We start from the raw sequence: 25,267 nt of genomic DNA, 5'->3' as shown, positions 1-25,267 counted from the left end.
AGCTGACTCCCATTACAGGATTGGGGTGCAGCACAGCAGCTCGCAGAGTAGGCCCTCTGCATGTTTGCAGAACCAAGTCTTAAGGCATTACCTGGGACCCTAAAGCTGGGGCAACAGGCTAAAAAAAAAAATCTGTCTTCACCACCACCCTTCACTAAGCGACTGGAGCGGAATGAACTCAGTAACGTTCTCCTAAAGATGCTTGGGGTGGGGGATAGGGGAAAGAAAGCATATACAAATTCTACAGGGCTACAGAGCCGGTTTGAGCATGGCTTCCCCCATGTTCACGGAAGACTTCACTCCCCGTCTACATGACAGATTATCTCGAAACAACAACCGTAAGTCTGTGCACGTCTCTGCCCAAAGGTTTTTTTTCACACTAAGAATTTAATAAGAGGGTAGGAGGGCATTACCACGGCACCTTACACTGCTTCAATGAGTCATTTTAATGACGGGTTGCTCTTCTTACCCTCTTATCCAATGAAATAATGGATGCGGAAAACTCTGAAACTTATACCGCCATCTACAAGCAGGATACCTAAGCTAGGAATACCTATTTGCAGAAAAACGCGCCCCCAGAACGCGGCCGGTCCTTGGGAAGCTCGAGGGGCCTTGGCCAGCGCAGCTCCCAGCTCAGCCCCGGCCCCTCGGGCCCGTCGCGTGAGGCAGCGGTTGATAACCCGCAGGCTGGCCGTTTTGATTTATAGAGAAGGGAGTGAAAGGCCCGCTGGCTCAGACACCACGCGGAGCCAGAGCACAGCTCGTACCGCAGTTGAAGAAACCGCTCTCAGGCTAGACGGAGGCGGAGCAACAGCGCAGGCTGAGCCAACTGAAGAGCCTTAAAATGCCTGGAGCACTTCACGGACAGCCCCCCAGCGAAAGGCACTCTGGGGTTTGTAGTTTACTTCCCGGACAGCGTTTTCCCCGCTCCACCTTGTTTCCCTGCCTTTTAACCTCGCCTTCATTCTCCCTCTCCCCACCCAGCACGCCGACTTCCTGGTCGCCGCACTTCCTCACGTACGACTACACTACCCAGAAATCTCTTCTTCGAGTCCCAGGGCGGTGCGGGCGCCGGCCGTCTTCTTTGGACTACAGTTCCCAGAAGTCCTCTGGAGAAGTGCTTCCCTCTCTCGTTTCCAGGACCACAATTCCCGGAGACTACAGCTTCCCGACGGTTGTCTTTTTACTTGATCTTTTCTTGAGCTGGCTGGGCTTCAGCCGGCCAGCAGGCGCACAGTGACAATGTGATCCCTCGTGACCGGGCACAGGGTTTCCTCTGCGGCCCGTTTTCCTCCTTACTCAGTTATCCCCTTTGCAGGCCGTCGCGGCTGGCCTGAGCGGTGACCTGGCGGGCCGCGCCTGCGCTCTGCCCATTTCCTGCCTGGCTGGTGGCGGCGGCCATTTTGTTCATCCTCCTCCTCCTCCTGCTCCTCCTGGTTGGAGCGCAGTGTCCGGAGTGGGCTGGGGGGAGAGACCCCGAGTGCAGGGTTCGGTGCCTTTTCCTCTGCCCCCAGCTGGTGCCCGGAGCCCCCTCCCCTTCCTCCCCGCCCCCTCCCCTCCCCAGCCCTGCCCTCCCCCTTGTCCCGGGATCGCTCCGTCGCACCCACCATGATGGAAGACGACGGGCAGCCCCGGACTCTGTGAGTACCCGAGATGGGGGGTGCCAGGCGCCGAGAGGCCCGGGCACCGCGGAACGCTGTGGGAGGGAGCAGGAGAGCGGGGCCGAAGCTGGAGCTCTCGGCGCCTCCCTGGCCGGGGTGGTGCGGACGCCTAGTGCATTCCTCATCTGTCCCCTTTTCCTTGGGAAGGAAGCCCTCCCTTCTCCCACAGTCACTTCCTGGGGCCTGGGTCTTGTTTCGACCTTTTCCTCTCGCGCCTTTCTTTGCACACCTTTCTTAGGCCGGGTTTCTGCACAGCAGAGGCTGTCAGGCCCGGGGGAGCTCCTGCTCTCCCTCTGCTTTGGGGGCCCTAGGCTGGGCCGGGAGCTGTCCCCACAGGGGCAGGGCCTGGTGGAGGTGGGACTGGGGGTGGGACCGCAGAAGCATCCCCTGCGGGCCCCGAGGAATTAGCACTCACTCCCTCCACCTTCCCAGCTCCAGTCGCTCCCGGCTTTCTCTCCCAAGGTAAGCCCTCGGAGGAAGCCGAACACGCTTGCCGCTTAAGCCCCTACTCTCTTCTGCCCCACGTGCCCCCTCCCACGCTGTCAGAAACACACTCCAAGCGCCTGCTACTTTTGAAGTGCAAAAGGGATGTCTCTTGCCGCTGGAGCATCTTTCTCTTCTGGGATAACGAACTTTACTTGGAGCACTACCTACGCTAACATGACAGCCCGTTAAACTGCTTGTGTCTTTTTCATGTTACCTCTTTTTAATCTGTGCGCCGAGACCTTCAGAGTTGGATACAATGATGCCTGTATCCGCTATTCGATGTGTGTCTTGAGCGATCGCTCTTCTGCCTTGCTGTTGCTTTTTACCTGAAGCCCAATCTAATGAATGGATTTCATCTTCCACCCGCTTATTCGCGTTTCCTTCCTAATGAAGAGTGATGACTCAGCATTTGCATTCCTTTCCGGATAGTGTAGCACTACTTTCTTTTTCCTGCATTTAAAAAAAAAAAAAAAGTCTGAGGAATTTCTACTTAAATGTTTAAGTTTAGCACTTTCGGCTTTCCTAACCTCTGGAAGCTCAACACACCTACCTCGAGTCCAAGGAGTTAAATCACTGCTCTTGTTTTCTCTTGCCTCTGCTTGGTATTGATATGATCGTAGTTCACTTGGCTCAGCTATCTGGTGGGGAAATTGCTTTCTGGGGAATACATGAAGGTGGATGGGTACTCAGGAAGTTTGTCTACCGTTCATCTCTTTAGGCCTACCAAGGAAAGTCCGCTCAGTAAAGCAGATAGGTATCTGTTTCATATTGGTACAGGTTTGGTTTTTTGTTATTGTTTAGTTTGTTTTGGGGGGAGGGCTTGCACTTTTTTATTCCTGTTTCTCTGATGTCTCACTAAAGTATTTACCATCCCATTTTGAGAATTTGAGGCCAACTTCTGCGCATCAAATGTTTGAATGAAAAGCCTGCTTAGTGAACCTTTTGTATTTTGTGCTGTCTTCCATTTTGGCCTTCTGTTTCCAGAAAAGAGGGAGTCGGGACAAACTTGAAACTTGTCCTTTAACAGCTGTTGAAGCCAAGGCTTGGTATTTAGTTAGCATGTGTACTTTGATGGAAGCATCTGGGAAAGGTGTGTTAGAGCCTAGCTAGCATGTAGTTAACAAAGATAAAAGTTACACTGTTATCTAAACATCTGAAATGTCATCATTGCATCATAATAGTTGAATAATGGGTAAATTCCCCTAGCGTATTTCTCATTAACTGTATTTATCTGTTCCTGATGAAGAGAAGTTACTGTTTTTGCTGTGCTAAATAATATGCTATTTCAATACCTTTAATTCATATATAACTATCATTGTTTCAGCTGAGTCTTCATCTCCATGTGTTAGACTTTGGCCAATAGATTAGTAAGCTAACTACTTTGTCACTTGTTTCTTACCTCCATCTTCTCTAATCTCCTGTTCTTTTTCTGAAACACTTAAGTTGTCTATATATACAGTTGTCTAAAAATGTGACACGTATACATATGAGTAAGGAAACATCTTGAACTTTGGTGTACCTGTATGTCAGTACATGCTTACTATTCTGTCTTCCTTTTTCCTTCTCCCTGTCTTCTCATGGGAAGGGTTGTGTTTTTTTTTTTTTAGACAAGGAGTGGTACATCTTCCTAGGTCTTACCCCTGCAGCACTTAGTTCTGCCTGGAACATAAGAGGTACTCAAACATTTTACAATGATTATACTTCTTTTCATTAAAAGTATTAAGTCCTTTTTTTTTTTTAAGTCTTGATTGATTTAAAATTATAGGCAGACATGATGCCGAAAATGGTGCAATCTGTGGATTTTAAATATTTTTTAAAACCTTCAAATGCAAAATTTTGAGATAAAAACATGTTTCACAATTGGGATTGTTGGCCAGATTTTAATAAATAATGCATAGTAGCTTTTTTAAGTGTTCGTTTTACATATTTCTCAAAAGATTCGTTATAGATACGAGTAACGTGATGAAAACTTTGAACATGACTTTAATGGTTGATAGCTAGCAGTATTTTATTTTGTTAGTTTATTTATGGAGGTCCTTTTATTTTATTGTGATCTGTGGATTAGGCTTTCAAGTGGCTAATACGTTTTAAAAGAATTTACTCTTCACAAAGCTTATCTTAAAACTGTTTCCTTAAAATGCCTGTGTGTTACTAGTGAGGTTTTTTTCCTGCCGACACACACAAGCTAAGACATATGGTTCTATCATCAGAAAACAATATGGTGTTTATAGCCTAGGTAGGTCTTTAAATATTCATTACTTACAGTATTACTAATTTATTTGGTGGTATTTAAAGTAGTATACAATTGCTTTGATATTGAGCCTAAAGTTTATTTGTCATGTAGTTGCTTTAAAGATCTGTTCTCTGATGCTCTCCATTCTCATTTGACATTTATTTGGGGGTAATATGTATTGGGTAACTGGTGATCTAAAAAAGCAAACAAAGGAGAGCATGCTGTAATACTGGTGTTGGAACAGGGCTGCCTGACACCTACCTTGCAGGACACACGTTTTAGACTGGTGGTGTTGGTAACTTTGAGTGCAGTGATTAGATCCACGGTATATCTGAATCTATAATACAACATTAAATTATAACTGTGTTCTAATGTAGTTTGTTTTCTTCACCTATCCGATGCACCCAAATGAGTAGGAATTGTGGATCTGGGATTATACCTTGTTATGCAATGCCATCCTTTAAGGCTGTTCTTTCTGATACTCAGTCAAAAGGAGGAAATAAACCAGTGATTTAGAGTATAATCTGAACAGCTAAGGGCAATAGCAGAAGAAAATACTATTAAATCCCATTATAAAATTGACTAGCTTATACCATGGATGTGGCTTTATTGTGGCTGTAATTAAGCCTTTCGTTCAACTTACTCATATTTTCTGTTTCTTTAAAATGTATGTGTATGTGTGTCAATATCCCTTATGTAGTTGGTCAGTTTACTTCTACCGCCTGCACCTTTCCTCCGCCCTGCCTCCTTCGTACCATGAAACGTTGACCAATCGATTAATTCATTAGAGGCCCATTGAAGGGTATTGTTGCAGAATCTCCTCTTATATAGGAACTTGTCAAGAGCAAAAGCAAACATGTTACTTTCATATAAATTTGGCTACAGTGCCTTGTGTAAAAGTGCTGGTAATTTCAGCCTTGGTAAGGCTCCTCTTTTCAGAGTGCGAGCACATTCCATGTTGGAAAAGTGTGATTAAGCCTCCTGAAAGGCATGATATTCTTTACTTAAAATTCTGCCCAGTTGGACATGGGAAGTACTTTGGCAATGTGAACTTTTGCTTACTGTGTCACTGCCAAGTTTCTAGTCTCAAATTGGATTTTAACCCTGATGTTTAGGGATAAAGGCATTAGTTTCCATTTTTAATGCTTTAGTTTCTGCAGTTCCTGTTCTTAGAAGACAAAATAGACCTAAAGTATGCCTTTCTTTCTTTCTTTTTTATTTTTTATTTTTACTTGAGTTAAAAAATCTTTTTGGAATTTCCTAAATGTTTACTCTTTTACTTGACCTCTCAGCACAAGAATTTGAGCCGTTTGTCTTTTTCTGTTATTTTTATATATATGTTCTTCAAGTAGAAATTTTATATTTAAACACTTGAACTTTAGAATATGTTGACTGCTTCATAACCAGAGCAGAAAGAAAGTGAAGTGTAGAAACTATAATTTAGAAAGAAAAAAGGTTAATCATTTCACTATCGTAAGAGATGATATTCTAACCTGGTCAGTGTTGAACATTTTATATATTTTATATAATCTTAAGTATTTTTTAGTATTTACTTGGGGATAGATAAGTTTTATGATAATGTAAAGCTACTTAAGCTATGCAGTACAGTATTTTTAAAGCTGTAAAATGTTTCTCTGTATTATAATGAAGGCATATGTAAATGAATGAATTGTAGAACTCTTAGTAAAGTAAAAGGCAATCTGAGTTTTGAGTAAAATTTGGGTGGGATTATGTAGTGAATTACATCCTTTTTACCCCTGTAAATTAAGATGTTCTACATGTTGTTGTTAATGGCCTTTTTTATATTAGTTTTGGGAGTTTAATTTGCTGCTTTACCACTGAACTTACAGTGGAGACATTTTTCAAAATAGGAAACTTTAAAATTAGGGGTTTTTTAAATAAGTATTTCATGACGTAAATTTAGATTAACATTTTACTCTTTGGTGTCAGTGCTTGAAATGTAAAAGTTAACGTATCTAAATTCTTCAAAATCTATAAGGGATTGGAAATAGGTTGATTTGGAATAAAAACTGAATGCAGTAGTAACAGCTTTCATTGTGACTGTTAGGTTTGGAATGTAATTAATGCCTATGCAGTTTTTCCTGAACAAATCAGTGTTTCAAACAGTAGTACAAATTTAAAACTATTTAAAATTTGTTATATTAAAATGGTCATTCTATTTTAATTTTGTTACTAGTTTTAATATGTGAAAATCAGTTTTATCCACTCCTATTCTCTTAAAAATGAGCTAACTAGCACTTTAGGTTAGATGAGGGTAACACTTAGCAGACCAGGGTTACTTCTTTATTTTCTTTTCTTTATAGGTAGGTCTACCTTGTACAAAAAGAAATTATTCCAAGCGTGCATACTCTCAAGCCCCTATGAATTAAAAAGGGACAGGCAGTGGTCTGGCTAGCTCATAATCCTATAACCTTTCACTACTGTGGGAAAAAGTATGTCACTGCGTGGCCTACCAATGGGCCTGTTCTACTTTAATTCTAAGGAAAAGAAGGCATAGGTGGACCTAAACCAATTTATCACGGTTTGGTCTTCTATTTAAGTAACATTGGACTTGTGTTTCAGTTTTAGAGCATGTAAGTGAAAGGTATTAGCGCCCATTGCAGTGAAATTCTTAGCTGAACTGGAAAATTGCTGTTCATTTCTAATCAGATAATTTTCTTTTTTATATGTAACCTTACCTTTCTCAGTCTGTTTTTCCCTTTCAGAGTGTTTCATCTCAAAGCAGTTATGTATTTAATATGGTAATAGATGCAAGGCTTATTTTGGTCTCCGTACTCAGTTTCCAGATGTTCTGTATTAGGAAAATAAAACTTCTGTCCATTTACTTTCCAGAAGAAACTATATTAATTTTTATATTTGTTTGCTTTATGAGTTCCATAACGGGCAAATTTTAGGAATTATACACTGAGTATCAGAAAGACTTAAAAAGTTTGACAGTTTATTAAGCTAAATTAAAATAAATCCATGGTACAAGAGAAGCCAAGTTGGTCATCTCTGGGTGGTTGGTGGTCTTTTGTTATTTTTTTTAATTTATCTTTATTCAGGCTAGGAAGTTTTATTATTTTACCCTGCTCCTAAAACAAAACAAATGAAGACAGCATTAATAACAATTTAATAAGACAAAACAAAACCCTCCAATCTCTGTGTGTTTTGCTGTAACTTTAATTCTGTTTTTCATTCATGTAATTGCTTTAGTTGGGGGTCCAAAATAAACTCACCTTATGTATAATACCCTTTGTGATCAAATGCTTTAATGAATCAGTATTTGTGGTATTATTTGTGCGTGTGCGTGTGCGTGTGTGTGTGTGTGTGTGTGTGTGTGTGTGAGAGAGAGAGAAAGAGAGAGAGAGAGAGATTATTTTGAATTGTGTTTCACATCTATACATTGTAGTTATGTTGAGATTGGTCTAAATTTTTTATTATTTTGATTCTAACAACATGAGAAAATCATATATAGTGTACAGAATAATATGCAACGCCACTTCAATTTGTTCTTTATGAAGCCTTTTGAAGTGGTACTTTAGTGGCCTAAGAACATTTGTTTCTTTCCTAAATAAGGATTACTCTTACTTTCTATAGGATCAGGCTTATTGGAAAATTTTTATTGAAGACAGGAAGTTAAAATGAACAAAAAGGTGATGAATTAATTGATAACACATTAGAGCCACAGCGGAAAGAAAATTGCTGATGTTTGTTTCTTCTTCTTGTCCAGATACGTAGGTAACCTCTCCAGAGATGTGACGGAAGTCCTTATACTTCAATTATTCAGTCAGATTGGACCCTGTAAAAGCTGTAAAATGATAACAGAGGTAAGATCTTCCCAGTTCCATGTGCTGACAGCATGTTTAACATTTTGAGGTACATGAGTTAATTAGTATGATTTTAAAATAACATTCCAAGCCTCACGTTATTCTGATGGAGAGACTCATGTTTGTTGTGTCTCCTTATTACGTTGGTCTGGCTGACAAACTGGCTACGGAATGGAGTTTTATTTTCAAGGACAAAGTTCCTGTGCTATTATTCTCAAATGGCCATTCTTCATGAGGTAGTTACGTTCAGGTGATTCTGCTTGTAAAAAGGTGTTGCAGCTTATCCCAGTCTGTTCGAAAACTAGATGATATTTCATACAATTCCAATAAGAACGTTACCGATTCAGATCGTATGTATTTCAAGTTTCGGAATTGGTGTATGTGAAAGAGCATAGTTATGTGTCAAGTGCAGCAGCATGCATCTTGTGTGTTTTTAATAAATACCAATAACTGAGCAGCTTTTTGTAGATAGGAATTTAAATTGTTAGGGTAATAATTCTGTTTTTCTTTTTTTTGTTTTTTTCAAAGAATACTACTTTTTATACTTTCCTGGTTAAGACTGTAGCAGTGCCCAATGACTTGTGTTTCAGTTTGTTCTCTTCTCCCTTTTTGTTTATTCATCAAATTTTTTTGGTAGTAGTTACCATGTACCAGGCATTATGGTAAGTGCTAGTAGGGGTGCAGTGGTGAATACGGCAGTTCCTGGCCCCATAGAATTGTGCAGTCTGATGAGGGAGACAGCAGAGTTAACAGGCACCAACATGGATCTAACAGGCACTGACAGGATCCAGGATGATAAACGCTACGGAAGCACTTCCAAGTGTCCTGGGAGCCCGTGGACCCCAGTCCAGTCTTAGGCCTGGAGAGGCTTCTTGGAGGAGTCAGTGTCTAGGCTGAAACTGAAAAGGATAGTGATGGGAACTGTCTGGAAAGGAATTGGAGGAAGAAGGGATTCCAGGTAGAGAAAGGAATGTGGACCCAGTCTGGCAGACAGAGGGAGTGCTTGTGAGAAAAGGGGAAGGACAGTTAGAAATAGCACAGTGGCGTTTCGGATGGGACTAGTCACAGAGATGCCGGGAAATGATGCAGGAGTGCTTGGTAGGGGCCAGAAGCTGCGCGAAGGAGTGTGTGTAAGACCCTGAGACAGAGGGCGACTGTTCAAAATCTGTAAAGCAAATGGGCCTTTTGACTTTCTTTCCTAACTAATGATAATCATCAGTCCTGGTATATTTTCTCTCCTTCCTGTCTCGGATTATTATTCGTTCCTTCTTTCAGTAATCAGAATTTACTTTGTGCTGGGCACTGTTTAAAGCACTGGAACTATGAAGAGAGGAAAACAGTTCTGTGATGAAAGTCGGAGGGCTGGTGCTATGCGGGCTAAGTAGTGAGGGAAGATGTCACCTCTGGGGGCTGAGACAGGAGTAACATGATGGTGCCATCTCGGTTAAGAGCTGAGCAGAGGGCATGGCACAGGCAGGGGCCTGGAGTTGGTCATGAGCTTGTTGTGTTTGTGGAACCAAAGCCCAGGCTGGCTGAGCCTGCGGAGTGGAGGCACCTGGTGGGAAATATGTCTAATGAGGCGGGAGGGGAGCGGGCGGGGTTTGGAGTCACATAGGGCAGAACGGGCCATGGCAGAGAGTTGGGAGTTCACTCTGGCCGCTGTGGGGTTTTAAGGAGGGTAATTGTACTCTGATTCACATTTTTAAGATTGCTTGTATTTGGAGAATGACTGTTGTGTGGAGAATGGATTGTAGGGGGCAAGAGTGGACGGAGGGAAACCAGCTGGGTTTATTTCAGTAGTCTAAGTAAAAGATGATGTGGACCTGTTCTCTAGAGTGGTAGCCGAAGAAATAGAGGTAGATAAATTTGGGATATAATAGGAGGTAGAACCAATAGGACTGGATTGGCTGTGGGACATAAGGGGAAAGAAGACATCAAGAATGACCCTAACATTCTTGTTTGTGCAGTTGTGTGGATGGTAATGCTATTTACTTGCTAACATGGGTATGGCAGGGGGAGGCATAGAAGGAGTGGTGGGAATTGGAGCCCTGTTTTAGCGTTGCTAAATTTCAGATGTGCACTAGGCAGCTAAGTGGACATGCTATGTAGGCATTTGGATCAACTAGTTCGGAGCTCTGAAGAGACCAGTGCTGGTGATAGCAGCTTGTAGTAGTATTTGAAACAGTGGAACTAGATGAGATCTATTATAGTTCTTAGATCTAGAGAGTAGAGGGGCCCTGGAGCACCTCAACACTTAGAGTGGCACTTAGAGCTTGAGTTAAGGAGGAAGAACTACCTTCTGAAAGCTCCTCCAGCCGGAAAACAGGAAAACCAAGAGAGCACGGTGGAATCTAAAGGAGACTATTTAGAGGAGGAGTGTTGTCAGCTGTTTTGAATTCTGTTTGAAAGCCAAGATGAGGATAGAAAAGGGACCACAGAGGTGCAGAGAGGTCATTGTTAAGTTCAACCTGAAGTTTCAATAGCCTGGTTGGATTAGAAGCAGACTGGAATGGGTTTAGGAGAGAACAGGATATGAGAAAATGGAGTCACTAGAAAATTTTTGGGAAACATTTGATAAAGATTTAAAGTGTTTTTTTTTTTTAAAAAACCTGTGCATGTACACGCCATTTGAGGGTAGAGGAATTAGAAGTGAATTTTCATAATTGATCCATATTCTACAACTTCTGCACTTGGACTTGTAAATAGTTGTAAGATCTCATATTTCTCTGTCTTGACCTTTATGTCATCCAACAAAAATTGGCGCCAACAGTAGTTTACGTAAGGACACAGTTGAATGTTTGTGTCACTTGGTGGTGGTGTAAATGGGAAGCTTCCAAAGGGCATGGACTCGAGTACAGGCTGTCGAGGCATTTGTTTTCCTTTCGTGCATTTCATTTCAGTGTATGAAAAACCCTTTCTTCCCCTTAGTTTTATGATTTGTTACTTGAGGTATTGTTTAGTTTAGATTCTAGCTTTCCCTATATACTACAATAAACGTATATTATCGATTCTAAGGCAAACGTTAAAAAGATTTGAATACCTCTGACAGCTGGGATGTGACAGAAATCTGGTGTCTTAGATGAAATGCAGGGTGATGTGAATGTGTGTATGCGCGCGCGCACACATGGATACATTGAATTGGGCCTGTGCACTACTACTTAGGGAAACTTGAAGTCAGTGTGCATGAGTAGACCAGGTCACTAAGAGCCTGTTATTATGTATCTACCACTGGACTACCGTATGTTTTGCTACAATTATCAGTGTTTCTCAAAGACCAGCAGGGCAGAAGAGGAGGACTAAAAGGAGAAATTGACTAGCACAGTTTTAGTTTATTATTTACTTTTAAAGCGCTTTCTTCAATGAATGTTACTAGTAAATGTTAACTTTTTTGCAAGCGGAATTTAAGTGCGTATTTTTATTTGGAGTCATTTCCCCCATTTTCTTTCTCTACCTCCTAAGAAACAGCGTTCATGTGACTGGGACAATAGGATTTTGTATGGGAGCCCATCGTTTTCATGTCAGTATTAATGATCACGCTTTTTTTCCCCTCAAGGAAATGCCTCTGGTTGCTTCGCCACTATTGTTTTAGACGTCTTATTTTGGATTTTTCTTCTAAAACTTTCCTGGAATGAAAAACAGTGGTTGTTGAAAAGATCTTTATTTTATCTGGTATTTTTATCCTTTGTAAGTGCAACTAGAATTCCACATTTTAAATATTATTTTTTTAGGGTATTTTACACTGAACAGTGATGAATGTTTTTAATCTTATGTAAAAAGTACATTTGTACAGTTGTGTAGCTCTCCAATATTGGTTGCAATTTTATAAATTTGATTTCCACTTTGGTCGTTAGGTGGTAGAGTTGCTATAACTTAGGTAGTACCACTTTCTCACCGTCTTTATAAGTATCTATTTGCCAACTACTGTTAAGCATAATGATGTAGAATATATTTAATAAAGATTTATTAGCAGTGTTTTTGTGATATAAAATTGTAGCTTTGTCCTGGAATATTTTATTTAGACTCATTTTCAGAAACTTTTTTCTTTATCGCTAATAATTTTTCTGGTCTTTGAAAGCCAAATTCAAAGTACATAGAATCACCTCCAGTACAGTAGCATATTTTGAAAGATAGGGAATTAATTTCAATAGCTGGTTATAAATCTGAAATTTTCTATTTTTATTCTAATTTCTTCCTTATCTAGAAAAAAATACACGGTCTCGTCTCATCATATGTAGTGCTAATACTAGCTTTGACTGGGAGTAAAGTTTGTAAAGTCGGTTCATTTCTGTATTTTTTATAGTTGTGGGATACAGTTAATGAAGGACTATGATGCATAAATAGAGTTCATCCTTTTGAAAATAATGTTGGGAGAGAAGAGCAGTGGTAAGGAAGCGGTCCTTATCTATCACATCTGAGCCTGAGGTTCTGTCTGGTCTGATGTAATCTTCTATTTTATGTTTATCACACTTCACCAGAACTCTGTATTTTGATTTAATACTGAGAGTCATGCTTCTGTACTGCTTTGATAGTTCTGTTAGAATACAACACTGTTCTGAGGTGCAAAGCCAGGTGTAGCTATAAGTCTTATTTTTGAAGTATTAGGCTTTCGTAAGCTTATGCAATCTCACCTGTACTTTCCTAGCTATCAGTAATGTTTTCTCCTGGATTTTCTTCTCAGCAACCCGATAGCAGAAGGGTCAACTCTTCTGTTGGATTTTCTGTTTTGCAGCATACAAGCAATGACCCATATTGCTTTGTGGAATTTTATGAACACAGAGATGCAGCTGCTGCATTAGCTGCTATGAATGGGAGAAAAATTTTGGGAAAGGTAAGATAACAGAATGATGGCACCTGATGAGTGTTGTGTGTGCATGTCAAGTGGTATTCTTTCTTAGCAAGTTGCTAAATATTCAGCTCTGCTGAGTGATCGTTTGGCTTTATTCAGCCTAGTGCTTTTACAAAAATTATCCTGCTTATTAAGTGATTTGATAAGTGGTAAGTGTTATGATTCATAATGACGTGTCTAATAATTGTATTAAATATAATCTTTATTTTTAGGAGGTCAAAGTAAACTGGGCCACAACACCAAGTAGCCAGAAAAAAGATACTTCTAGTAAGTACGCTTGCTGCATTTTACTGTGAAGAGTTCTGAAATTACCCCGGCAGCATTACCAGCTTCCATAGGGCTCTTCTCCCCGTAGTGTCGCCTATAAACGGTTTAGTGCTGATTTCTTCAGTGTTTGACACCAAATGCTTTGGTTTCAGATCACTTCCATGTGTTTGTCGGGGATTTGAGTCCAGAAATTACAACAGAAGATATCAAATCAGCATTTGCCCCCTTCGGTAAAATATCGTAAGTATCATAATCAATACTATACTCAGTAGTGATAGGCAAAACTGCATATGATTAATTTGTATCAGAATTAAGCTTTTCTTTCCCTAGTTAGTGTGATTTTTTTTGTTTGTTTTGTTGTTTTGATTAGTAGTTGTTGAAAATGTTAATGTCATTTTAATGTTTGGGGTCTTGTTTTCATCTAATCCTGTGTATAATCTGTTAAAATTTTTTAAGTGATTGTTATCTTTGAAGCAGTTGTTTGGGTGGTAAAACCTATTATAAAGTCCAAGTTTTTGTCAAATGTTTTCAACATTTGGTGGTTAAAGAAAAGTGGGTTAATCAAAAAGAAATGATTTATACTGTGTATTGAACTTTTACAAGAGTTTATAAATGAGGGCAAGTAGATAAATCCAGGGGTATATTGTGGTTAAATTGGAAATGTGCATGTTTAATTATAAAGATAAATGTGTTTTGATATTTTAGTTGAAAAGTAGTATATTATATTAAAATGTTTCAATGTCTGAGCCATAAATGTGGGATTAATAGCTTTTTTTTTTTTTTTTTGGTTAGTGCTATTTTAATCTGCTAGTTTAGGGCCCAAATGTGGTTTGATTTTTAACAAAGTTTATGCTCAAATTTCACTGTATGTTACTTGATCAGATATATTGGGAAATTAGAAGTGGTTACAAGTTCTATAACATGTTTATCGTAATTTATCTTCTGATTAAGAATGATTTTATGTATTTATTTCCTATAGAAATGTTTAAATATTACGAAAATTTAGAAATTAAATGTTTCAGTATTACTTTACAGGAATATGTCTCAACTAAGAACAACAATATTTTTCTGTATACAATTTGTTGTTCTATAGATTTAATTTATTTGAAAGAAAGGTTTAATTCTTAATTTTCTATTTTGATATTTGCTTTGCTTTTTAATCTCTAAATGTGGTAAGTAGTACTGTTTTAAAAATCAGTGTAAAAAATAATACAGGTTGCTGTTTTTCAATCTTTATTTATACCTGAGACCTGCAGTTTTTTTAAAGTCCAAGTCACAATTAAAAGTAATAGCATTCTGGTTATTTTGCAGAATTGCTCATAAGAATGGACAGGATCTTGAAGGCTAACTGCAAGGAACTGTGCACACTGGAACTCAGTTGTAGATTTTTTTCTCATTTCTATTTATTCTTATTATACATTATTTATATATACATATTTTAGTATTTACATTTTAACATTCTATATTCAGTGGAGTTCTATATTTCCAATCATTTTAACTTACTCACTAAAATTTCTGTGTAAATTTGTTGTTTTCGTACTGGTGTGCTTAGCATTGTTGTTAGTTTTTTATTCTCCTTTCTTAAATTTCTGAAAATGTCAATTTTTCAAAATTTACAGCTGCCCAAACTCCAAAATGATGATAGAGAATTGACCAAGAAAAATAAAGAAATCTGTTAACAGGCCATGTATGCCTTTTTAATTCCTATTTTTTCCTCTTTTTCAATTTTTTAATATTTCATATATTTTGTATCACTAGGCAGAAGACATTTAACTATTTAGAGTTTGCATGGTAAAGTAGTTAGCATTGTTACAGTAATTTATAGAATCAGTAAACCTTAGCAGACACTAGCCAATAGAATATTAGAAAAGGAAACTATTGTTCCTATTAATCTTCAAATTTGAGCATTTAGATTAGAAAGCACAGGCTATTTGATTAGGTTGCATGTTTATTACATGTTTTTGTCCTACTGCTTTTTTCTAACAGGTAAAGAAGCGTAGGGAGAGTACAGGAATGGCTATAGTTAATTAGGGCTAACTGAAATTTTATTTAAAAACATGCTCACAATACAGTGTGTGTGGTTCCTTTTAGTTTTTATTTTGAGGATAACTCTTACTTCCCTCATTTAGCTGTGCTTCTTTTCACAGGGATGCCCGAGTAGTTAAAGACATGGCAACTGGAAAATCCAAAGGCTATGGTTTTGTATCTTTTTATAACAAACTGGTAGGTTCTTTCAGCTCTATTTAAATTTAACACAAGGTTTAGTTATAAATTCATTTAAAACTTGAGTATTTTCAGATGTTAACTGCAAACACAGCCTTTATGTAATTCTGTGTGTTGTAATAATAGAGGATAGTACATTGTTTTTTTCATAAGCTTGGAAATAAATAGCTGGGGAAAGATAGGCCAATTATAAGGAGTAGTATTAAAGTTGCACGTGTGCATTGGTGAAGGTAAGCAGTGTGTTAGAAGGAAAGCTCAAGACTAGGACAAATGAGCCAGTCTGAGAATTTGGAGGTAAGTTGAATTATATTTAGTTTTAACCATGAAAATCTCAGTTTTCACTTTGTAATTATTATTCATACTTTTGTAGCTGGGTTAGTAATGACTACAGCAAATTATATAAATGAAAATTTAAGCAATTCATCTTGAATTTTGCATGTATTCTTTAAGAAAGAGGCACAAAAGTATCTAAGAATTTGCATTAACTATGATATCAAATAATAAAGTGGGCTTTGGTATTAGCATTTTAGAATAGTTGCAGCAACTTAAATTATACCTACATTTTATTGAAGCAGTAAGATAAAGGGCAGGAGTTGTATTCTTGCGTAGATTCATTGCAAATTCACATTAATTGTGAGAATCTAAACTTTTTTTTTTTTTTTTTTTTTTTTTAGCTGAGCCATCCCGCCACCTGTTGGCAGCTCACGGCTGCTCAGCTCGGGCTGACTCGAACCACTGTTGCTCAGAGCTCAAACTCTTGAGCGAGCTCTTAACCAACTGAGCCACTCACCCGGCCCTTAAACTTATTTTTTATTGGTGGCAGCCATTTAAAAGCATTCTACAACAATGCAGAAGTCTTCTTTCTTAAAATGAGTTTTTAATCTTGTATCATAGTTATAATCCATTGTTCTAGAATGTAGATTTTTGGGGGTTAGGTGACTTAGAAACATTAGAGTTTTAATATATTCTTCAGTAAAAGTTATATTACAAATCACTCATAAAATTAAGATACTTGGAAACAACTTCGTCTTATAGGATTTCTACTTTCCTGGTTCTTTTGGTAGTGGAGTTGTGAATGTTCCTTGCATATTTGAGTTATAATAAATTTCCCTTAATGCTTAAATGCTATTGTGGTGTTTTGAAATCTGTAGATTGTAATAGCTTTTATGGATTGCTCAAATCAAATCATTTTCTTTTGATACTAGTGCAGTTTTGTTTGTTTAGGATGCTTAGTGAGTTCCATTTACCGATAAGATTTATTGGATCCAGCAGTGTCAGCATGTTATCATACCTTGCTGGGTCTTACATACTACCATTTCCTGTGTTCGTAATTGCTCGTTCTTTCTCTTTTCTCTCCATAGGATGCAGAAAATGCAATTGTGCATATGGGAGGCCAGTGGTTGGGTGGCCGTCAGATCAGAACCAACTGGGCCACACGTAAACCACCTGCACCTAAAAGCACACAAGAAAGTAAGATGGGCCTACTGTGTGCATTAAAATTAGGGACACGCCACAAAATCATGTGCTAGCATAGTCTCAGTTTCTTAAAATTTTATTAGCATGGCAAGACTCAATTCATCGTGAATTTAATTGTCAAAAAATAATTGTGCTTTGATATAAGTGTATTTGGAGCTGCGAACCAGCTGATTTTATAGAGCATATCATGGTGTCAAGAAAAGAAATTCTGTTTTCTCCCCTAAATGAGGCATATCTTCAATAATATGTAGTAATCAGTTTTATAACACTGTACAGCTGTCAACGTTTTGTTTTCTTTCTGCATATAGATAACACTAAGCAGTTGAGATTTGAAGACGTAGTAAACCAGTCAAGTCCAAAAAATTGTACTGTGTACTGTGGAGGAATTGCTTCTGGGTTAACAGGTACAGTGTTCGGTTTTCTAACCCCCTTCTCTGTGGAGCCTCATCACTATTCGTACCAATTTCATGATAAACATGAGCCTTAAAACAAACATCCGTATGTTTTTGTTTTTCAGATCAGCTTATGAGACAGACATTCTCACCATTTGGACAAATCATGGAAATAAGAGTTTTTCCAGAGAAGGGCTATTCATTTGTCAGGTAAAATTCTACCTGTGATGTTATTACTCTTATGTTTGATCCATTCCTGTCAGATATATTATTTGATCCCCTCAGGTATCAGAGTTTGTTATTTTAGTACTTCTTTGCAACATACAACTTTAAACTACCTATTGGGTTGTCGGAAAAGTCATGACGCATCTTTGCAATGGAAAACAAAAAATACGTCATGACTATTCTGACAACCCAATACATGGTGTACCTTAGGACGCCAATACCAAGTTGACAGTTATAAACAAAAGAATCCCTGTATTATCTACTGTGTTAAGTTTCTTTAAAAACAAAACAAAAAACTCATTATCTTCCCCTCAGATTTTCAACCCACGAAAGTGCAGCCCATGCCATTGTTTCGGTGAATGGTACTACGATTGAAGGACATGTTGTTAAATGCTATTGGGGTAAAGAATCTCCTGATATGACTAAAAATTTCCAACAGGTAATTCCATTTTTCATAGCACTTTTTAAGGTTTCCATCTTACATATCTACATAAAAGCTTTAGAAACTGTAAAATAAACAACAACAAAAAGCAGATAGCTGCTTTCAGTTGATTTTATTAATGCTATTTCAAAAGTGATTATTTTGCGGTATTAACTGAATCTTAATACTTTCTTTTCACAGGTGTCACCACCCCAATAAACTTAGACAATGATAAATAACAGAGTCCTATTCACATAAGGGTGCTTACTTAGTTTTTCTCTTCCTTGTGTCCCACTTTCTTCAAATACTGTGTTTCTTACTTGTTCCCTAAAAGAGTACCTTACTTTTTCCTAGGTCGACTATAGTCAGTGGGGCCAGTGGAGCCAAGTCTATGGAAACCCACAGCAGTATGGACAGTATATGGCAAATGGATGGCAAGTACCGCCTTACGGAGTATACGGGCAACCATGGAACCAACAAGGATTTGGAGTAGAGTAAGTTTGTGTTTTTCTAGTACAGAAACAGATACGGTTCTGACAAAAGAAATAAAAAAGTGTGTTTTCCTAGAGAGAATCTATTTAAATTACATACCTTGAACTATTTGGAATTATAAACATTTTAGAAAGCTTATGAAAAGTGATTTATGATACTAAAATTTTGCTTTTTATTACCTCGGTGAAAAGGAAGGTTGGGGTAACTTTTGGTGTGTCCTACTACCTCTGTAAGCAGTTGGTAGCATGTGATTTACATTTTTAATGCATTATCTTATCTACTTGTTTAGTTTTGCATGGAAAAGATAACTTGGTCTAGACGTGTTCAGAAATTTAATGATTTATGTCTGTTGACTTGTGTGAGAAGTCTCAGATTTATCTGATACAAAATAGCTTGCTTTTTTTCCCTTGTACTTTTTTCCCCCTAGGCTACCCCAGACCCTTATTTTCACTCCTCCTTCCTTCTTTTTCCAAGATGAACTTGTGTTTCTAAATTTCTTGTAAATTCGTATACCATGTGCAATATGTGATGGTGTGTTGAATCATTTGTCATGTTTTAGAAATTAGTTTTGAGATACTCTTCAGAGGAGTCATTGTGTTAAGTCGCTATCACAAAAATTGAAGACTAATATTGGAATATATATTCTACATATGTGTCTGTGTATCTATTTCTTTGCTCTTTGTTGTAGGTTTGTTGATTTCTCACTGTCTGTGATTAGGCTCTGCTTGATTTTTGTAGGAATGTATAGATAATGTTTCCTTTGTGTTTACTAAAGGTTTTATTTATTTCTTCAGTCAATCACCTTCTGCTGCTTGGATGGGTGGATTTGGTGCTCAGCCTCCCCAAGGACAAGCTCCTCCCCCTGTAATACCTCCTCCTAACCAAGCTGGATATGGTATGGCAAGTTACCAAACACAGTGAGCTGGGACTCGAAACAATTGTAATTCATGAATGCTTCAGTTTCCTGTGACATTCTGAAGACATGGAAGTAGACATCGGAAAATGAAAATATTTATTTTAAAAATTGAAATGTTTGGAACCTTTAGCACAGCTTTGCTTTGGTGAAGGACACATGTCTTCTAGTTCTGCCTTTTTAAGTTTTTGTTCATGATGGATATGAACATGATTTTTCTTTGTGTACAAAAACTAAAATAAAGTCAATAAAGACAATTCTGACTACCAATTTTGATATAATAGGAGAAATGGGTAATACATTTTGATTCTTAGATACTATTCCATTTTTATCTTGCTGTTCAGTATTTTAACTCACTGTGTTTTTAAAAGAGCAAAAAAAGGGAGGATCGTGAAAAACTGGGAATCACATATAAGTTCATCCTGAACCTTGATACTCCCCTCCCCTCCCCCTGAGGTGGACCACATTTGAAGTCAGCAGAAAAAAGTGTGATTCTGAGAAGAAATGCATGGTTTTGGAGTCGCTTTGGAGGAAGTATTTACTCTATGCCTAAAGAAACTGACGCCAGACTGATAAAGAAATTTTGCGACCTAAATAAGGAACAGCATTGTCTGAGTTACCTGAGCAAATGGTGGTGGTCCACATTAAGACATATTTTTAAAACTTTCAAAAGTGTTATTAAAACTGTAGTAAATTACATTTCATTTTAGGGGGCAAATGCCAAGTATGGTGTTTGTATTCAAGTCAGACAGTCATACTTGTGCTTTTACATGAAGTTTAAATGATACACATTGTAAATATTAAGTAACTACAGTGTTTCAAAAGCATGCTTCATCATAGAAGTAGCAACAGTGTAATTATTTGAAGTAACACTTAACACCACTGCATTGAATGCAATGGACTGATAATATTTAAGACTGACATTTCCGGGTTGGCTACTATGTAAAAGTAAAACCACACAAATTACTATACAGAAGAAGCCTTAATTTTAATTTCATACAAATCTTTGATGCATTAGTACATTTTAAAATGTCATTGGAAATTAGATTTTTTTTCCCTTTGTTTTCCTTTATATCACTTGGTATGTAAAATACCTTGATCAAAACCTTGTAAGCCTATTTCAAGGTTCCTATAAGTTGTATAGTACAAGTGTTTTTTTTAAATCTTGAGGTGTTTTTAAAAATCAAATATATTTTGCCCAAGAATTTTTTTAACAAGATTGCTAAAACATCTTATTTAAGACAGTTCAATCTACCAATTTATAATTGGATATTCAGCTTAAATAGCACATGGAGTTGTGACTTTTATTGTTCATTTGTCTTGTGTGGGTATTGTGCATGGGATGACAAGCCTGAACAGAGGCTGAGTTGTATGAGTGCAGACTAAATGAATCAATTGGGTAGATGTATCAAATGAAGTTTACTTCTGAAGTATTTTTCAGCCTATGTGGATAAAATCTGTCTCAAATTTTTATCATAACAGGTATGCAGAAGAGATCAAATTCTATGTATTTTAATTCTGACAGCTAGGGGGTGCAAATGTTCAGGCAGTGTATTTAAAATGTCTTGAGGCCTGGGCACCAAGATGAGAGCACCCTTTATAGTTAAGTAGTAAGTTACAACTAACACCCAACAGATGACTATTTTTTACACTTTTGAAGTCTTACAATTAGCTTTGAAATAATGATGGTTTTATAAATTGATGACCACAATACTTTTGGTATTATTTTCCTTCTTCCCCTGTTTAGAAATACAGCCAAATGTTACCAAACCTGAAGATTCACAGGGTCTGAAGTTCTTCATCTTTGGGCCAAATTTTTATGGCACTTTAGTTTTAACCACAGGACTTGTCTATTATAAAATTTACCCTTATTTCTTTTGTTCATGGTTAGTGTCTTTGGGGATATTACGAAAAAGTTACTTTATATTTTATAAGGAGAACACTCAAATTATTATCAGTTATGCCTCCTAGTTAAACATTTCTTGAATATATGTGAAACTTGAACAACTAAAGACTTTTTTTAATATATTGATAAAAGCCTATTAAATTCTCAGTTTGCCTTTTTTTGGTCCGCCAGTAAATTAAGTAGCTTATTGCGATAACAGCTAAATAAAGCTGCAGTGTTTCCTAGTTGTATATTCTATGACTTAATAAAATCGTCAGGACTGGTTCTATTGCCATAGTAAACATGACTGAAGTGTCCTTCGTCTTAATCTGAAAGAACAGGATTTCATGATCAGGTCAGTTACTGGAAGTTATTTCGTATAAAATGGTTTTTTAAATATAAAAGCTACTTATCCAAATGAAATGCACCGTGTTAGAAGACAACTGTCAAGCTAACACAGACTCGAAATTATTTTATAGCCAAGTGAAGTCAGTGCTATCTTGATCAATTTCAGCCTAAGAATTGTTGCCTTTTCCATGTTCATTACAAACAGCAGAGATTCTTCGATGTGCAACAAATGTTCTTATTTCATAATTATTTTGAGATTTATTTTGGTGATGTGTTTTTTGACTGCCATCTTCTTTGCCCTAATAATCTGGTATTTCCTCCCCCCCCCCACCACCATGCCATTCCCACTGGATTTTTATGTCTACTGGCAGTGAGAGGCTAAAATGACTGGCCAACGTAAGCCAAAGCTGTAAACCACAGTTGAAGTAAGTCTTTCAATAAAGACTAGACTATGAGAAGTGGCCTTTACTTATTGTCATTTATTACATAATGATTCCTTCCGGGCTGCCAGGAAATAAGCAATTTTGTTTTAAGTTATTAGTAAAGTATGTAGCGTATTCATATATTAGGATCTATTTCTGTGTTCCGTATAAGTGTTAGAAGTCCATTAGCTTTGTTGAATTAAAATTTGATTTCTCTGGGGTGGTCGGTTAGCTCAATTGGTTAGAGCATGGTGCTGATAACACCATCCAGACACTTTTCCAGCAGGTATGCCCAAATTAAATCTTACCTATGATTTAAAAGTCAGCATTTGGGCTTCCACTTACTATATTATACATATTGACTTTGTGTTTTTAGTATGTATTGGAAAGATGCAAAAATGACTTAACTTTTACTAGTTTATGTTAAGCTGCCTCACAAGTGGTTCAAATGAGTGGGTTTTGTTAAATATGAATTCTGCTATTGTGTAGTAATAAAATGTCCTACTTAATTGTGTTCAAATAAGTTACCATGAATTAGATTGCCATCTACGCCATTTTTAAACATGGAGATAATGTGAATAATTACGCCTTAAAAAAACGTGTTATTCCAAATTGTAGATGTGGTATTTAAATGCCATATTAATATGAAATGGGCTACTTAAATTGGATCTATTTTGAAAATTAGTGCAGATAGGCTAGGAACTGTAATTCACAAGGTACTTTGTGTAAATACCTTAGGGACAAGAATGACTTCCTTTTAGAATTGCCTAAATGTGAAGGAAGTTCAATTTTTATATAGAAAACAGAGGAGGGGGAAATATATGAGTTTTTTAAGTCTTAGGACAAAAGGGAGGGGGCACTAATAGTTATTGACTCTTTTGTCAAGTTGCACTTTTGTTGGAAGAGGGGGCAAGCCATATAACAGCTTGGTTTTTAAATGATTGTCAATTAGTAACAGTTGACAAAAGGTATGTATCTAATAAATGATTTCCTGAATGTTCTGATGTTCCAGTTCAGTTGTAATACATAAGTTAAAGTTGCACTTTTCCAAATTATTGCTTTTTTTTTTTTTTTTGAAATTCACTAGCCATTGTTTCTCTGAGCTGTTCCTCTGGGAAGGTGATGCACATCTAAGATCTGGAAGCCGAAACTGAGGTGTGTTAGATAGCTGTTAGAGGAAAGCCAGAATAACTGGTGGAAAGTCATCTCTGTCCAGTCGCTGACTTTGCAGCTGGGCCTAGCTTGCCTGTGGACCTCCCATTTTGACTCTGTTCCTGTGGACCGACAGGAGTTTGCAGGTGGTACTTTGAAGTAAACCAAGTTTTGCTATATGCCATAATTGTCCTACTGTGATTTTTTGGTTTTCTGTTCCTGTATCTTTCTCCCTTGGGGTTTTGGTATCAAGAGATGTCAGAAACCATCTAGAGCAGCGGTTCTCAACCTTCCTAATGCTGTGACCCCGTAATACAGTTCCTCATGTTGTGGTGACCCCCAACCTTAAAATTATTTTCGTTGCTACTCTATAACTGTGATTTTGCTACTGTTATGAAGCATAATGAAAATATCTTTTTTGTTTCCCAATGGTCTTAGGTGACCCCTGCGAAAGGGTCATTCGACCCCCAAAGAGGTCTCAACCCACAGGTTGAGAACCGCTGAAAAAGGGTTTGAAATATGTAGCCATATGCAGCCAGGCCTGTTCTGAGAATTGACACTAACACTATAAATTTCAGATTTTCACAGTTCATTTGACTGGGTTAAAGAGTTATGAATTGGGGCCAGCCAAGTGGCACGTAGGTAAAGAGCTGGCTTGGGACGCCAGCTCTGAGCAGCAGGACCCTGGTTCAGATCCCACATGAGGGCCAGTGACGCTGTGCCCTCTACAGCTAAGATGGTGAACAACAGCTTGACATGGAGCTGGGCTGCTGTGAGGCGACGGCAACTGTGTAGGCTGCAGACCCTGCTGCAGTGGGCTGCCATGAGCTACTGTGAGTGGCTGTCGCCCGGTGTGAGCTGCCAAGAGCCGCTGTGAGCGGCCATCCAGTGGCCGGCGACGTATCTGACCCACCAGGGAAAAGCACAATGATAATACCAACATGGGCCAGTGAAGCGACGTCCTCCGCAACTAGACTGAAGAACAAAAGGACAGCAACTTGTCTGTTCCCCTTCCCCGATTCCCCAGCGCTGTTGCCCTCCCCCAATTCCCCAATAAAATCTTTTTTAAAAAATTATGAATTGTTCAACTCGTATGAGTTGAATGTGATTTATGATTACTATTGCTCACAAAAATTAAGCTACTTCATAAGCCTTAACATAGCTAAACAAAATTGAGAATGCCCATGTAATAATTTCAGTTTGCTTCATTTTGAAAAGGACTAAACTTGCAAAACCATGTTTAGCTAATTTCCTTTGGCGGGGTTGTAGGTTAGCATATGGCCCAGCTCATACCTGGTTATTTAATGATGATGTGCGTTTGGAAAGGAGTGGTGTGACTAGGATAATGAAGGGGAAAGTCCTTGATTCAGAAGAGAGTTGACAGACTAGGCATCCATCCCTAGGCGGGTGCAGTAAACCATGTGCGATATTAATCAGGGATTAGGTGTTGACATTTAATAGGCTATTAGTTTCAGACTGTGCACATTTCATCAAGAAGACTGGGAGATTTACCAGGGTATTGAAAATACTACCAACACCTTTGTCTTATATATTGGGGCTGATCATTTTTATTCGGTTGCCTTTAAGGCATGTTTTTATTAACGTCTCTACCTGTGTGTGAGGATGTTGGGCAAATGCTGCTGTTTTAAAATACTGCTTTTGAGCATTTTCAGTAAAATGATGGGATTAGGATATCCTTTAGAATCTATAGTTTGTTAAGACCAGGAATCTATTTTATTTTTTAAAATGGGTGACCTCATTCCTGGGTTGCTTTGCTATTTTTATGTTTTGAGTTATGTCAGTGTCTCTCCATGAGAATGTGAGCTCCGTGGGGCAGGGACTTTCTCTTGCTAAACACACGAGCCCTAGGACTTACTTTAACAATACTGGGCTCCTGACAGATGTTCAATAAATGCTGAATGCATGACTGTGCTTGACGAAGTGAAGGTCAACGTGTATTTTAGTTTCAAAACCAGAACACTTGATGTTTTACTT

At 38.1% G+C, this 25,267-nt stretch overlaps 1 protein-coding gene across 10 annotated transcripts; it reads left to right on the top strand.

Moving 5' to 3' along the window:
- The first annotated feature begins 1,049 nt into the window (after positions 1-1,049).
- TIAL1 (TIA1 cytotoxic granule associated RNA binding protein like 1) lies at positions 1,050-22,166 on the top strand. Of its 10 annotated transcripts, XM_019642988.1 has the most exons (14): positions 1,134-1,640; positions 3,755-3,820; positions 8,114-8,210; positions 12,511-12,593; positions 12,940-13,038; positions 13,269-13,323; positions 13,476-13,563; positions 15,471-15,546; positions 16,908-17,016; positions 17,331-17,426; positions 17,540-17,624; positions 17,955-18,078; positions 18,415-18,554; positions 19,347-22,166. In XM_019642988.1, the coding sequence occupies exons 5-14, from the start codon at positions 13,012-13,014 to the stop codon at positions 19,471-19,473; spliced, it is 927 nt and encodes a 308-aa protein (XP_019498533.1). In that variant the 5' UTR covers positions 1,134-1,640; positions 3,755-3,820; positions 8,114-8,210; positions 12,511-12,593; positions 12,940-13,011; the 3' UTR covers positions 19,474-22,166. The 10 variants fall into 10 exon arrangements, with proteins under 10 accessions (XP_019498536.1, XP_019498535.1, XP_019498534.1 ...); XM_019642991.1 differs by lacking the exons at positions 3,755-3,820; positions 12,511-12,593 and adding an exon at positions 14,943-15,010 and having other exon boundaries at positions 1,050-1,640; XM_019642990.1 differs by lacking the exons at positions 3,755-3,820; positions 12,511-12,593 and adding an exon at positions 14,635-15,010 and having other exon boundaries at positions 1,050-1,640.
- The last annotated feature ends 3,101 nt before the right edge of the window (positions 22,167-25,267 follow it).

Source organism: Hipposideros armiger, unplaced genomic scaffold (genome assembly GCF_001890085.2).
Source record: "Hipposideros armiger isolate ML-2016 unplaced genomic scaffold, ASM189008v1 scaffold_74, whole genome shotgun sequence".
NCBI lineage: Eukaryota > Metazoa > Chordata > Mammalia > Chiroptera > Hipposideridae > Hipposideros > Hipposideros armiger.
Note: the sequence above shows the minus strand (reverse complement) of the source record. Positions and strands in the feature narration are given on the sequence as shown.